At 54.6% G+C, this 15983-nt stretch overlaps 1 protein-coding gene across 1 annotated transcript in view; it reads right to left on the bottom strand.

Moving 5' to 3' along the window:
• Nucleotides 1–15983, bottom strand: part of NTN1 (netrin 1) — an 86050-nt gene that overhangs the window by 20370 nt on the left and 49697 nt on the right. The window contains 2 exon segments of the mRNA XM_040577754.1: nucleotides 3702–3755; nucleotides 6324–6473. Coding sequence (XP_040433688.1) covers nucleotides 3702–3755; nucleotides 6324–6473 — 204 coding nt within the window.

Below are 15983 nucleotides of genomic sequence, written 5' to 3'. Positions count from 1 at the left end.
TAACCTTTGCATGTGTTTTTTCCAAGAGAGCCAGAGAAGCAGGAACAGCCTTGAAGGGCTCGGACAGCCGGCGGGATTTGTTGGTGGATTTTTCTTTTTTTCTTTTTTTTTGTTGTTGTTCAGACTATTTCAGCTTGTTCCAGAGCTGGCACCTGGCTGCCCACCTCCCTTCCGCACGAGCATCCCACCCCGGCCCCACCAGCCAGGAACAAGAGCGCCCGGACACCACCTGGAGCCCCAACCACTTTTGGAAAATCCAGCTCTGGTTTTGAAACTGCGGAGGCCGATTTCCAGGGGAAAGCTGTGCAGAGCTGCATCGATCCAATCACCTGGTTTTATTTAAACTCCCTCGCTGAAATCATCCACCTAAGGTAATCATTTCCAAGCCAATCTGGATTAGATTCAGATAAGACAGCGACTGACTGGCAGGTTTGTAAACCTTCCCCCCCATTATTTTTTCACCCTTTCTACATCTTGGAGTGGGACCGGCAGCAGAGGGCAGGGAGGAAGATCTTCCCGCAGCAGCCCCTCCTCATCCTCCGAGCCCCGGCACGGCACAGCATGGCTGCGTTTCATCTAAACAAGGCCCTTTTGGACAGTTTCCCTAAATTGATTGGGGCCCCTCGGGGCTAAGTGGAACCAGGCAGAACCCCCCCCCCAAAAATCAGTGCTTCCACCCCCTGTGCCCCGGCCAGCTTTCATCCGTGCTCTTTTAAAACTCGCCCTGCATTGCCTCAGATCAGTGGGACGCTGCCTCGGCTCCCAGCGGGGAAGATACTTCCCATCGCGCTCAGCTACCAGCAGGGGAAACAAACGGGCTGCACCCAGAGCCTCCCTCTGCATCCTCCCTGCATGTCCACCTTTTGCTCCCACACCACAGGTTAGTGGAGGAACCACCAGGGGTTTCGGCAGGATGCTGGGAGCTGGGTGATGCCGAAAATGTCCATGTTCAGCCTGAAACTGGTCATGTACTGCCTTGTCCTGCTTGAGGGCACTGAGAATGCAGGCTCCGTGTGTTCGCCCTGCTCACGGTCATGGCTGGGGAAGGTGCGAGAGGACACAGGACAGGCAGGGAAAAGACCAAGGACACCCTCTGAAAGCCCCTGGGTAGGACCATGCCCAGATGACCGTGCTCCCACCAGGAGCAAACAGATGCTGGGGATCTCTGTGGCCAGCTCGAGCTCAGGGACGCTGCACAAGTGTCCCCTCGCGGCACCGGCCCTGAGGCTGGCAGAGGCCCGAGGGAGTATTGCCACTGCGATGATGGGGCTGGCTCTGCTCCTGGCTGGGGTGACGGAACCACAGCGTGGCTCTGTGCACTCAGGGACTTGCCCCAGCAGCCGCTGTCCCTGCAGGAGGGGCTGCAAGAAGCCCTGGCTGCCTCTCCTGGGCTCCTCATTGCCTGTGTTTGTTGGCAGATCCTACAGCAAAGCGATGGTGTTAGGGTCCGAGGGGGATGCCCCACTACCCCTGCGGCAGGCTGGGAGCTGAGCGGGTTTGGGAGGCTGCGGGGGGATGAACAGGCGGCTCCTGGAGTGGAGAACAAAATCTCTGTGTTCCCAGACCAGGATAAGGAACATTCAGTCGGCAATCCTTGCTAGGCAGTGAGAAATGCGGCATTTCATCTGATGAGCTTTTGTTTTTAAGCATTGCTTGGATTTAATGCGCTGCCCAGCAGGACGACAAGGGCTGGGGACTGCCTGGCTCCTTTCTCAACACGTTCGGGTCAGAAATGGTGATGCCAATTTCCATCCCCTAGGGTGGGGAGGTGAATCGGGCAGGAGAGGCTCAGCTGAACGTGATGACATGATGGAGCAGAGCTCGCCCTGGCAGGACCAAGCAAACCCTTCAGAGCCTGCTCTGCTCCCACCCTCCTGGTGCTGCGGGTGGCACTGGTTGGGGTTGGGTCTCTCCTGCAGTGTGCACACAGCAGTGTGATGGGCACGTTCCTCTGGGGGGGTCCTGCTGATCCTCAAACCAGCACCTGATATTCTCTGCCCACCTGTAAATCCCTGCCTGTAAAATGGGTCTGGGGGAGGAGCTCACTGGGGCTGGAAGATGGTGAGATGCTCTGTGGCTTTTAATTAAGCTCCTGAGGAGCTGAGGAAGATGACTTATGTTGGTAGAAGAGGGTAACTTCGGCTGGTGTTGGGAGATGGTGCTTTAAGGAAGAGAAGACCCACTGCTGCTTGAATTCGGGTAAGGTGGGACAGCCCCTATTGCTAATAGCCCAACACTAGGCTGCGATGGACTCGCCAAACCTCACATTGCACGTTGGCACCTAATTAATAAGCAAAGCAGCAAAGGGGCTCATCACCAGACCCCGAGCTCGAAGCATGCTCCCTAGGCAGAGTTCTGGTGCGCGGCCTCATGCTCCGCTCAGCACTGCAGGTCGGTGGAGACACTTTAAGAAGCACACACAAAGCAAAAGGCACAAACTCAATGCCACAAGATATTTCTTGCTCATACCCGCCTAAGAGAAGATACTGTAATTGCTGCTATTGTGTTTACAGCCCCAGAGGTTGCCTTTAAGTCAGCAGTACAGAAAACCCCGGGGTTCCCCTTCCCTTGGCACTGGGGTCTGAAGACCTTGTCCCTTTGCTGCCTGGTTTCCCGTCCTGGGCATTGCTCCTGAGCACGCTGCCAGCACAGCTTGTGGGAAAAGCCCAGCCACAGGGCTTGGAGTTCAACTTCAGGTGACGTCCATCACTTTTAGTGCAAAAGGTTTAATTTATGAAGCCTCCTGCACTGGTGAGGCAAAAGTAAACAGCCTTCCCTCCCTGCGTCCTTCGCCATCGTGGCACTGTCCAAATATCCCAGGAATCTGCAGGCTGCAGGACAGGAGCTGCTGTGCTCCTCCTGTCATTGCCTGCTCAGGCAGGTCCATGGAGGGGACTGGGGACAGGAAAGTCCCTTGGTGACACGAGGAGGCAGGTGTCTGTCCCCCCGGGGTGTGTATCAGGAGGGGAGGGTGCTGGGAACCAGTGCTGTAGTGCTGGTGGAGATGGAGTGAATGAAATGATGGCACTGCACAGGGTAATTGTGGGGCAAGGACAGGGGAGAAGAGATTGGAAGATGCGCTTTGGGAGGTGCCAAAGCGTCCCCAGGGTGCCCCCGTACTGACCACAGCCCTGTCCCACCCCAAGAACCTGCAATGCTGGTTTTGAGACACGGTGCCGCAACACATCAGCCACACCTGCCCCTCAGATTGCTTAGCGCAAGAAACACACAGATCTGGATAGAAAAAGGAAAGGCTCACATGCAACTGTAAGCAACACGTAGGTTTTCTGTTATCTTTTGGTTCTCCGGTCCTCCTCCCCAAGAAAAACTCAGCTGAGATTTCTATTGCCCTCTTTAGGGCTCTCGTACTTGTGCAGCCACTACGTGCATCAGCCAGCGGTGCTCTCCAGTCCTTCCCTGGTTCCCATTAAGGGCCGGTCCCATGCAGTAAACCCCATTTGCTCCGTGATTCTCCCCCTCGGAAACACCTTTCTGCAACTTCCCCGTGCTCCCGCTTGCTCCCAGAAGCTCCCATCTCGGGGTGCTGCACACGTGTTTTCAGAACTCAGATATTTGGGGCATTAAAGGTCCCAGTACTTGTCCCAGTACAGGCAACAGAATTTATCCGTTAATTTTATGCGTTTTCAAGACCTTTACCTTGGAAGCAGAGAGAAGAGGCTTTAGGAGAGGAGGCAACGTACCTGCAGGTTCCTCCGTGCTGCTGGCGGCGGTGGTGGGGGGAGCGGCAGGGATCTCTGTGCCCGGCGGGGAGGAGCAGGTGGGAGCGGAGAGGGGACAAAAGAAAGCAGCGTTAGTCCCGATCCCGAGGAGCTGAGCCCTGCCCAGCCCTGCCCAGCAGCGCGAGGTGCCCGCAGCCCCCGTGAGAGGCTGCAGGTAAAGCGTTGCGTCCCCTCACTGGGACGCTAGCCTCATCTCACACGTTCAGAGGAAATGCAAACGGAACTGGTGCCAGCGCGGTGCTCCCTGGTTTTGATTTGGGCTTTGTATGCATAGCTGAAACCACATAATGTTCTGGGTCTTCATGCCCAAGTCTGACTGTTTGTTGATCTTGAGGAGGCTGGGCTGCAGATGGAGCGCATTATATGGTCCCAGCTTTGGCAAGACAAGCTCTTTTCCCCAGCGCACATACGCGGCTCTCATCAGTGACATCTTTTGCGCATTTAGGGCACAGCAATTCCCGAGCATCCCTGGGAATCCTGCTGGGGGAACACCCTGCTGTCCCGATCCCTCGTCTGGGTCTGAGAGTGGAATTTAGGCAGGAGGGACGCGAAGCTTGGCCACTTGGGTCTGTCTGCATTGCAGCCCCATTAGCGTTAGACAGCTTTTGGAGTCGTTCACCCTCATGCAGCTCAGCGCAGGCACAAGCCCCCGCGAAACACGTGGCGCACACGTGGGTGGTGCACGAGCAGCCAGCACGGCTGTGCCGAGTGGGGACGACGGATGCTCGCCTTGCGTGGGCTGCAGAGCAGACAGACCCTGCCTGGCGCCTTGCTCATTCCCATGGCACGATTTTTGTGTGGATAGAAGTTTTTGGGACAGGGAAAATACAGTCAGTGGTAAATCAGAGAGTAAGTGTGCTCTTGCAGACAGGGTGGCCAGACCCTCGCTTGGTGCAGTGACCAGAACAGAGCGGGGTGGATGGGGATGGAGAGCTGGTGCCCTGCACTGTGCATGTATAAAACCTGTGGAATACCCCCCCCCCAAACAATGGATACGCTCACTGACTTTTTTCAGGGATGAAAATGTGCTGCTGTTTTTTTTTTTGTTATTATTATTATTTTATTTTTTAGCATAGGAGAATTGTGAGATGCTCATATACTCATTCTAATTGCTTTGGCCTCGTACAAGCTGATCAAACACCCAACAACTGCACAACGATTTTGCAGCCAGGCCAGAGCGTTGCTTGAAATGCATCTGGACCAAGCTTCGCAGCCCCCTGGGAGGATGCTCTGCAGTGTCACAGAAGCAAGCAGCTGTCACGGGGCCCGGAGGGTGGCAGGGTGGCAGGGCAGGGGCAGCCGTGATCTCGCCGCTTCGGCAGCTGGCGCAAACACAGCCCGGCTGCGATCGTGTTGAAATTCTGCGTCTGTCTTCATTTAGTGCAGCAAATCCCAGGGGAGGTGATGCAAGGAACAATTTACCCTCTGATTTACCATGGCCCTGGGGAATGATGGATGATAAACCTTTGCGCATACTTGCTGCAAAGCATACCGGAGCCATGACTGTAGCATCTTGGGGAAACAAGCATCTGGTTTGAGCTCTTGCCGTCCCATTGCAACATGGGGAAGAATGAGCCTCAAGTGACCAAAAACCACCCTGGAATGTGTGTTTTCTTCCACAGGAGAAGGTGGAGAAAGGGTGCCTGCCCCGTAATTTGGCAAGAGCAGGCACTGGGAGTGGGCAGCAGACTGTGGGATCCGACAAAGACTTGATTCTTTCAACCTTCATCTTTCTTTTCCCATTTTCCCCCTATTTTTAGCGGCAGGGAGGCAGCCTCGAGGGGAGCAGCCCTCCTCCCCAGCCTGCCCTGGGCACTGTCATTTTGGTGCCTGATGTTAGGGCAGGTGGGGAGGTCTCTGGCAAGGTGTGCGAGCACCAAATGATCCAACAGCAGCAAACCCAGGAGGCTCTGTAGAGAAGCACGGGGTGAAACCACACCTTGCCCAGGCATCGGTCAAAAGGGATCGAGTGGGGATGTGGTTCTTGGCAGAGCAAACTCTGCAGTGCCTTTGGGAGCCGTACCTGGAGCTTGCTGCTGTTAAGAGCAGAGGATGAGGGCACCCTTGGGAAGGCAAACCAAAAAGCGGACCCAAGGGACCATGTGGTGAGCCAGCCCATGTTTCTGTGCGCATTGTGTGAGTTGATGGTCGCCTTTAGCAATCCAGGTGCTAAAATCCAGCAGCACAATCAGGCTGTGCTGCTCTGATGGCAGCTCCATCGCACCAGCAGCTCTTTTGATTTGAGCTCTGTACCAGTGCAGCCTGGAGTTTGGAGAGAAAAATCTGCATGTAGTGATTTGCCTGAGCGCCCAGACCCCATGCTGTACCCCAAGGCAGAATCACAGCTTGAGGAAATCGGGCTGTAGCTGCACTCACACAACACAACTCCCTGACACGACGGGTTTGTTTTGGGTAATGTGCCCCACAGCAGGTGATGTGTGGGGGCACCGGCAGCTCCATCCCCCAGCCCCAGCCATCAGCACGTATGCTGGGGGGTTAGTGGCTGCCTTGGCCGAGCTCACACGTGTTGTGCTAAGGGTTAATCTCTCTGATCTACAGACAGCGAAAACGCGATCCACCTACTTATGCAGGGGGCAATGGGAGAGCGGCTTTGCTGGTAGCCCTTGGCGCATCGGTTGCACGTGATGCCGGTGACGCCGTCCTTACAGGGACATTGGCCTGTGGTTTGGTTACAGGTTTGGCCGGCGGCGCCCACGGGATGGCAATCGCACTCTGCGGGGGGAACACACAAGAGGAGGGTGAGGGTACGAGGAGAGCGGAGGCAGGCGAGGTGGCACGGCTCCACCGGCAGCGTTTGGGCGTCCTGCGAGCATCTCGTCCAGCCGGGGACCGCACTGACCTGAAACAGAGGTGGCGTTTGGCACAGGAGCAGCGGGGACCGGGGGGACGTCTCACATATGCTACGGGTGCTTTGTGCTCCGTGGAGCTGTGGAGCCGAACGGGGTGCCTGAGGTCCTGCTCTAGGACACCCACTGCACTGCTTGGGTGCTGAGATGGAAGAAGGGCTGCAGGGCTCAAAGAGGAGCTGTTGGGCAGCATCGCTGGAGCAGACCCTAACCCTAACCCTAACCTCCCCGGCTCCCTGGAGCACCGCCAGGTTTGTAGGGAAGGGGCACAAAACCAAGGAGTGTTTCATCACCCCTTCAGCACACGAGTTCTCGGGTGGAAGTAATTGCTTTCAGTGACTTTGGGAATTCATTTCACGTGCAATGTAAAAAAATAATAAAAAAACCACACACACAAAAAACTCCTTTCAGTGCTTTTGCTCGAGCCCTTCCCCACTGAGCAGCATCCCCGGCAGCTGGCACGGCGGGCGCAGGAAGGAAATGCCCTTGTGGGTGCAGGCAGCCTGAGGACCTGCTGTTCCCGGCCAGATGGATGGATGCTTGACGGCAGAGCTGGGCAGATGTGAAGGGTTTGGCAGGGGATGTAAATACTGCACTTGAAATCATTCACCAGCTCATTTCCCACAGTGGGACTTACCGGCGCAGCTGTTGGATAAAAAAAAAGCCAAAAAAAAAAAAAAAGAAAAAGCATCGGGGCTTGTTATCATCACTGCTCCAAAAGGATTATGGCCTCGCACATTTGTTAACAGCCCTGGTTTCTAAGAGCTGCAAGAGCCGTGCCAGACTGCGGTCTGCCCCTGCTGAGCCGTGGCAGGCAGAGGCAGGAAAGCTTCCTTCTCTCGTGCACATCCTTGGGACGGAGCCAGCCAAAGCCCTGCCCGGGGAGCACGGATCCTGCCCGCCTCGTGCCCCTCAGGGTGCTGCCTGCCAGAAAGGGGGCTTGGGGGAAAGACCTTGCCCCACTGCCCAGAGCCTGGACGGGGCTTCTCTGGGGGTTGGGAACCAGCCCGGGTGCCCCCAGAGGCTGGGCTTTGCTTTCAAACACCCCCAAACCCCCCAGACTGAGGCTGTCACTCCCATGAGGGACGCTGCGATGCTTCCTGCTTTGTTCTGCCACCTCCTGGCTCTGAGACACCCCAAATCCTCCTCGTTTGGGGACATCCCGCATCCATTTGGGTTGGGTTTGCAGGTTCCCATGCCCCTCCCTCCCCCCCCCCAAGCTGGACCTTCCTCCACCCCAGCTCCAATTTGCCCCAGTTCGACCTTTGGGGTTTGGATGCTGCCTGGGGCTCTCTGCTCGGGATGTCCCCTTGTTCCTGCACAGGACAGAAAGAGACGAAGTCTTGCCAAAATATGACGATTTTTCAAGGAAAAAAAAAATAGCAAAGCATTTACTTCTTTTTCCCTTTCCCTACCACTTCTGACTTGGGGATTTTGGCTAGAAGTCCTGCTCTGCCCCCAGACCTCTGGGAACCAACTGCTTGCAGACCTGCCTGGAGCAAAAAAAACCCTTCATTTTCTATCAAATCCAGTTTTGATTGGAAATATTTTAACAGCTCTGTTTTAAGGTTAAATCAGCGAGGCTGGTGATGAGCACAGAGAGCTTTAGGTGGGGAACCTGCTCTCGGCAGCCACATGGGATGGCTCCAGTACTGCCAGGGGAGACAGAATAAAAACACATCGAGGAAGTGCAAAAAGGAGCAGGGTGGAAAAGCATGAAAGTGGAGCAGAGAGGCAGGAGTTAACACGAAAATAAGCAAATCAGGGAAGGGTTACACAAGAAGAGGCAAAGGGCAGGAGGAGCGGGAGGAACATGCCTCATGTTTCAGGCGTCCCCGCTGGGGCTGCGTGTGCTGCTTTCAGCAGCGCCTGCAAACCCCCATCCTGTGAGTAATCCTCCCCCGTGCGAGCGGATCCTGCGGGTTTCGGTGGGACCGCTTGGATGAGAGAGGGGAAAAAGGGAAAAAAGGGAAAACAATTTAAAAGGGAATAAAAAGAAAAATGAAAAAAAAGAAAAAGGAAAAGGGAAAGAAAGGTAAAGGGAAAATAAGAAAAAGAGAAAATAAGGAAAAAGAAATAAAAGAAAAAAGAAAAAAAATGAAAAAAGAAAAGGAAAAAGGAAAAAAAGAGAAAAGGAAAAAAGCCTTTGTGATGAGTAAGATTTGCAGAATGGGGTGTGTGGAGGACTGGCTGCAGAGCGTGGGGAGCTGCTTGGGTCCCTCGGACCCCGCTGCAATGCTGCTCCCCCTGACCCCCAGCTCCCGGGGCTGCTGGCCCCCTGCGCCTGCCCGGGGCTCTGGGGTGGCCGTGACAGCCACGTGTGGTGACCGAGGGGACGAGGGTGGAGTGGAGGCCGCCTGCCTCTGCTGCTTCTGCCGGTCGAGGGGTGGATCAGCCCCGTGCTTTGCCCTGGAGCAGGGAGGTGGGAAGGGGCCCAAGCAGCATCTCCAGATGTGCGTTCTCTGTCCCCCAGGAATGGAGCCAGTGCCAGCAATTACGAGCAATTAAAGGCAATTTGCAGTTCCCTGGTCAGTGCAAACACTGCAGCCAGCAGTTACAGGCTCTTCTCCTTCTCGGCGTGGCTGGGCCGCTGGCGGCTGACGCTGGCTTGTCCGGTGCAGCTCAGATTCCTCTGGGTCATAGCCCCAAAGTGAGGAAAGACTTCACGAGAATCACGAGGGGAGGTGATTAGGGCAAGCACCTTTCTGGCTTCCTCATCACCTTCCAGTTATCAGCGTTTTGGGTCACGAAACATGTTTTCATGCCTGGACTCCCCAGCGTGCAGGTGTCCTCCATCACCCACCAAGATCAGCGGTCCCCAGCTCTGAGCGGAGCCAAGAGCAGGAGGCACGGGAGCAGGGACAACCTCACTAATCACTGCAGGAAGGTGCCTGGATATCGTTAGGGATAGCAAGTGGGGCAACAGCTGGCTTCTGCCCTCTGAGATGGTGCCTTGCTTGGAGAATCACCGCAGTGGAGATGCGGAGCCGCTGGGAGGGGAGTGCCCTTGGTGGCTGAGCCCCAGGTCCAGCAGCACGGAAAAGGATGGTGACGGTCACGGTTTGGTTTCTCTTTCAGGAAGTCTTTGAGAAAAAGCTTTGGCAAGCATCCGTGGCAGAGCTGACCGGGAATTACCGGCGAGAAATGAAGTTCTTCTATGCTCAAGGCTGTGGCGCAGACAAGGAGCAGATGGCGAGGCTTAAAGGGGGAATGAGGGAGCAGTGGGGGTGCCTCTGCCCACAGAAGCTGGTTTCTTTTATACGATAGCCCTGGCCTGGAAAGCAAGGAGTTAACTCCACCTCTATGTGACCATCTTCAGCTCGGCTAGCCCAGAGGTGAGCAGACCACATAGGGCTTGTCTGAGACCTGCCCAAAGTGCCCCGACAGGTGTGGGGGCAGCGGATAAACCCCAGCGTGCGGAAGGATGCGCAAGGGGAAGGAGCGCTGAAGGGTCCCGATCAGCTGTAACCACTCCAGGAACAGACCCAGGAGTCAATGAAACATCTGGCTGATTGCAACGGAGCTCGGAAGAGCAACAAGATAGCAGGTTGTGTTCTGAAAGGGGGAGAGAGTGACACTGAATATCGTATCATGACACTACAGAAATCAATAGCAGGTCCTCAGCTGGGAGCCTGCGGTGAAAGGCAGGGAGAAGCACCCATCGGAGGGCGACGGAGAAGATTAGCGAAGCCCTGCCAAGAGACGGTGGAGGGGTGCCAAGGAACGCGCCGCGCCGAGGAGGTCAGACAGGTGCTCCTCTCCTCTGCTCCTCCAGCTCCAGGAACAAAGGGACATTCAGCACACTCAAAAGGCAACCTTTTTCAGCGATAAAAGGAAATGCTTCTTTGCACTGCACGTAATTAACTCGTAGGACTCGTGCTACGAGACACCATGGCAAAGACCCAACAGGATTAGATGGGCCTGTGAATGAGAACATCTGTAGTTACATTAGCTGGGATTAATATATATACGGATATAAGCACTCCGAGCCAGTTACTAACTGCCTGCAGTTAGGAAGAGATTTCCCCTGGGGGCATGCTGTTGCAAAACTGCCTGTTGTAGAGGTTTGTATCTTTGTCTGAGGCTTCCAGGACAAGCCACTATTACTTGCACGAAGCTGCAGAGACAGACCATCGTCTGTCAGAGCATGGGCAATGGTGCGACTTGGGGCTTTGGCTGCTTTGGGGCTAAGAAAATTGGCAGGCAAAACTTAGGACTGTGCATGAAAGGATGCAAACTGCCCTGGAAAAGTGTTTGGACTTGCTGGTATGTCTCCGGCCCACCAAAGGTGGGCATGTAGCATGACAAAAATGCAAATATTTTTCCACTCCTGAATTTTGGTCAGAGGCATTCCCAGGTGCTAATCTTCCCCCACACACGTGCATCGAAAGGTAAACAGAGGCACAAATCTCCGGGCTTAGCTCTCCTCAGGTGTGACCATTTGTGAGAAGGTACCTGAAAGGACCCGCATTTTTGGAGAATTAGCATCTTCCTGTTTTTGAAGAAGTCCTGGCCTTGGGAGGTTTTCAGAATGACGAAAAGCCCATTTGACCGAAGAACAGAGAAAGGCGTAATTTCGGGGATTGTCCAGATCTCCCCTCGTCACGCTGTATCTGCAATGATAACATACCTCGCAGGGTTTCCAGATTTCAAAGCCCCAAATGTGGCTGCTTTGCACTGCGCCGTGCAAGGAGCAGTAAAACAGCAAATGAATTAACTGGAAAAACCCTCCTTCCTCGTACTAGCCATCGGCTGGGGCTCCGGTTCACAGAACAAGCCTTCTTCAGGAAATCACGCTCAGGTTTAAGTATGAATCGAAGCCCCATGTAGCCAATGTGCCTCAGGTACACGTTTATATTTAAACATGCTTTTAAGCGCTTTTCCAGAATCGTGGCCAAAATTGCCTCCCTTTGGTTGCTTTCTGTCTTCCCTCCAAAGACTCTGACTAGAATAAAAAAAATGTGGCTAGAGAAATTTTCTGCTGGAAAAAAAATAAAGCACCAAAGTGAAGCTTCACGTGTGGATGCTTTGACTCCAACAATATTTTAAACAGCGAAACAGCAACTTATATTTGCCTGTTGCTTCAAGAACACAGCCTGTGCCCTCCTGATGCAGTAAATGTATTTCTCTTCGCCTGTTGTTTTAACATTTAGAGTTAGGGCTCGGACAGCGCTGCGCAAGCAAGCTGTTGTGTAGCCACACACTTGCTTTTTCCTGCTCCTGCACCTTTGGCAGCCCGGGTGTTGTGATCCCAATTCCAGCAGAAGTCCTGCAGGTGGTCTGGCTGCACCTCCACCAGGGGTGGCACGGCCAGCAAGTCCCACAGATTTATGCTGTGTGCAAGAAAAATCTGTGGCATCTAATGTGTCCGCACCCAGCCCGGCCTCGTCCCTCTCCAGGAAGTTTGCTAACAAGAAGCAGAGGTTGAAACATGCCTGTGTTAACTCTGAACCCTAATGATGGCTCTAAATATTAACTGTTAACTGCTTTGCAATGAGATCATTGGCTTGCCTGCAGTATTGTGAACTGGATTTAGCTCTCCAAAGGATCATGTTCATGCAGCGTGTCCCTCAGCACATTCTCTAGGAGATTTAAAGGTTTTCTTGCCAGCAGAAAATGAATCCCCCCTTTTATCAGGCAAAGACAAATAATCTCTTGGCATTTCACAGCGTCCGTCCTCCTGGGCCGCTTCTCAGGGCTCTCCCATTTCCTCCTCCTGAGCTGGCACTCAGGGAAGCCAAGGGCACCGGCACCCTGCAGTTTGGGCCAAATTTCACAGATTAGACCTGGTCTTTGTCCCCTCTGCACCAAGGAATGGATGGGGCCCCCAGTGCCTCTGCTGAGTGAGAGTTGCCACTAATCCAGGGTGAGGGGCTCTGAATGGCAGCAATAAATCCACTTTTTGGGCAGTCGTTAGTGATACATACAGTGATTATCACAGCGCTTTCCAAAATGCTGGAAAATCCTCTTGTTAAGACCTGCTAGAGATTCCCTCTCGTCTCTGAGCTCCACCATTTAGGTGCGTCTTGCGTCTTGAAGCGATTGCAGAGGAGCTCCTGGGGACACTGAGACCTCCAGGGACCAAGCATCGCCACCTCCTTCTCCTGGCTTTGCTGACAGAGCCTGTTTTTTTTTTTTTGTTGTTTGTTTGTTTGTTTGCGTGCAGGTGTGGGCAGGCAGAGAGCAGCTGAGCAGGCACAAAGACGTGTCCTCGCGGCTCTAAAGCAACATAAGGCTCAACCTGCTCTGAGGGGAGAAATTGCTTCTTGCACAGATCCGGGGCTGCTTGCAGAAAAAAAAAAAAAAAAAAAAGAGCAGATTGGAAAATACTTTCATTGAGGGGGGAAAACAATTCAAACATTTTCTCCTCCTGATGCGTTTTTAGGCTGGCTCCTGAGGAAATGAGGTTCCTGCGGGTGTATTCTCCCACTAATAATATTTCAATCAAATCTGGCAGCACAGCCAGTCTCGGGGCTGATGAGCTTGCCACAAGCCTGACGAAACGAGGCAGGAGGGAGCGGGGAGCCCCGCGAGCAGCTCTGCACAGGGGGGGACCTGAACAGACCCTGAACCCCCCCCAGGGGGGAGCGAAGGATTGCAATGAGAGCTCCTGGGGAGCAGCTGGCTTGTGATGCCCTGAGAGGTGCAGGTTTAACTGGGCAATATCTGCCGCCTTCTAATGAGGAAAAAGCTTCTAGCTTTAGTATGGTTCAATTCAGAACAGGGCATGCTAAGGGACTTGGGCTGAGCTTTCTTTTGACATCAGTCTGGAGGATTTTGCACTCTCTAGAAATGATCTGAAGCAGGAAATCAATTCAGATATTTGCAAATATTTATGGGGAAGGCAAATTATTGCTTTTCTTTCCTCTGTCTCAGAGATATGCAAAGGTCTAGCTGCGCAAACGAATTTAGCAACTTCGGCTCTTCTAGTCCTCCAGGTCTCTTGCAGCAACCCAGGACCCAGCCCCAAGCTCTGAGTCCTCCAAAGACTGGGGCAGGGAGGTCTCTGGGCTGCCCTGGGGGGCTCAAGGTGGATCTGGGGGACTTGAGGGTGCTCTGGGGGCCCCTGGCCAAACTCCCCAAGCTCCCAGCACCAGCGGAGCATCCTGTGCCACCTCTGCCAGCCCAGCCAGTGCCAGTATCTTCTGCTGTGGCTTTTGCTCCTTCTAGGGGTTCTTTGCTGGCTCTTCCAGCTCACCCACTGAGGGGGGGGTCCAGGCACCTCCCTGGTGCGTGCAGCAGGGGCTGGGGTCGAGCAGTACGCGCAGCTCTCAACTCCCCTGCAGCCTGAAGACAGCCACAGCACAAGGGAACTTTTGGCATGGAGGTGCTTTTGCTCTGCTGTTGTCACCAGGCATGGACAAACCCCTGTCTTTCTTCTTTTCATCTCTCTTTTTTTGCTCACTAAGTTCCTAGGACAATCTCTGGAGGCCACGGAAGATCAGAGCACTGTCTTGCCCCCAGCCCCTGGCGAGGGGTCCCCACGGACCCCCTGCACTCATTGCTCCCAACATCTGCATTTCAGTCCCTGACCACTCAAAACACATTCTGTTGAAAGCAAATGTCTGTCTAGATGTTGCTGTAATTCAGGAGGTTGTCCCAGCTGAAGAAAGTCAGCGGTGAAGTTGCTGGAAAGAGCCGAGAGCAGGATTTTATCCCTGTCCCAGTTAATTTACAGGGAAATGTAGAATGAGCCCCAGTACCAGCGATCTCGCCAGTGGTTGCACACCTGGCACGGGAACGGGACTTCTGTGGTCCCCAGAGGTGCACCCTAGTGCACGGCTCCATCCTTGTGGTGGTGGAGCTGCCCTGTGCTGGGGAAGGGGCTGCGTGCATTCCTCCTGATGCCCACATATGTTGGAGTTTAGAAAGTCCTTGAGTAGAGGGAGAGCAGGGCTGAAGGTGACCGGCTGGAGCCTGCCTGGCTTGGAACAACTCAGAGGTGTCCCCATCGCTGCCCGGAGCTGCAGGAACAGTCGCTGCTGCCCCACGGCAAGTGCTGCTCCCTTGGAAGTGGCTGCTTAATTTGGCGTAGCTGCTTGCATGTCGTTACAATCCTGCGGGTTTAATAGCTGGCACGGCCAGGAAGAGGTGTGGCGTTGGGCCTCAACTTCTATAAAAAAGAGAACCCCTCCTTTTCCATGTTTTCACTCTACTGTCTCAAAGTAATTTCAGAGTTTCTGTAATAACCACGTCCCTTCTGCAGTCTGGGACCAACTGAAGTGGGTGAATGGTCCCCACGTGCCGTGGCAGGGGTGGCACTTGAGGGCGGTGACACTCAGGGCTCCTGCAGTGCTCCGGGACACCTCCACACTAGTGCCTGAGACGGCTTAAACAGCATTTTTGTACACTTCCTCTGAGTGGTTTGCGTCTGCCTGGGGCTGCTGCTGACAAGTTGTAGATGCAGGAAGCACAAACCAGAGCTCAGCACTTGGAATAGGATCAATACAAGGAACCACGGGGCCTCTGGGAAGAGGGCGTCAGGCAGAGCCACTAAGGAGCGCTGCATAGGATCACAGCTAGAAGGCTGCTCATTCAGCCTGAGCAGAGCTTGCCTCACAGAGGAATTAAAGGCTGTGTTTGGCAGATCAATGCTGTGGAAGCTGCAGCTTTCTCCAGGGATGTGATTTCTCAGAGGTGACCAAGCCCTGGTGCAAGAACTCGATGCAAGCCCTGCTGGCACCAGGCACATCTCCCATTTCCCTGGTGGCTCCAGCCGGTCTTCAGGGAGGAAAGAAATGAGAAGAGGAAGGGAAGAAAGCTGGAAAACTGAAGACAACTCCCTGGGGGGCGGGGGGGGGGGGGCGTCACAGAAAGTCTCACTTTGGGCTTGGGCCTGGGCCTGGGAAACCACGAACGAGGTGGGATCAGTGGAAGGTTGCCTGTGGGGCAGGAAGCACCTCTCGTAGGATGCACCCCCTGTCCTGAGATGGACACCAAGGAGGTGATGGGGGAGCCTGTGGAACCTGTCCAGCAGAGGGGACTCGCTGTGAATGAGGAAGGGCTGGGGACAGGAGCCCTGCCAGAAGCTCCCACCGATGGCCTCGGGCATCCCATTGCCTCTAGGAGGTGCCAGCTGCGAGGTGTCCAACCCCAGCCCTGCAGGTTGGCCGCTGTGGTGGCAGGGGACATCTCCAAGGCCAGAGGGTCCTCTTGGCCACCAAAGCCTGCAGAGATGCACCACAGGCACGGCACTGCAAGGAAGGGAAGCCCGGGCTATTCTTCCTGACCTGCAGTGAGCCACAGCCACGGGGACACCAGCGTGGCGCTGGCAGCGAGCCCGTCCTCAGCCCCTGCCCTCCCCTGGGCTTTACCCCGGCTGCCTCCTGCATCCCAACATCTCGCTGGGGCTCGGCAGGAGGCTCATCTCCCCTGG

The sequence above is a fragment of the Cygnus olor genome, chromosome 18 (assembly GCF_009769625.2).
Source record: "Cygnus olor isolate bCygOlo1 chromosome 18, bCygOlo1.pri.v2, whole genome shotgun sequence".
Classification (NCBI taxonomy): domain Eukaryota; kingdom Metazoa; phylum Chordata; class Aves; order Anseriformes; family Anatidae; genus Cygnus; species Cygnus olor.
The sequence above is the reverse complement of the archived record's forward strand: the minus strand, read 5'-3'. Positions and strand labels throughout refer to the sequence as shown.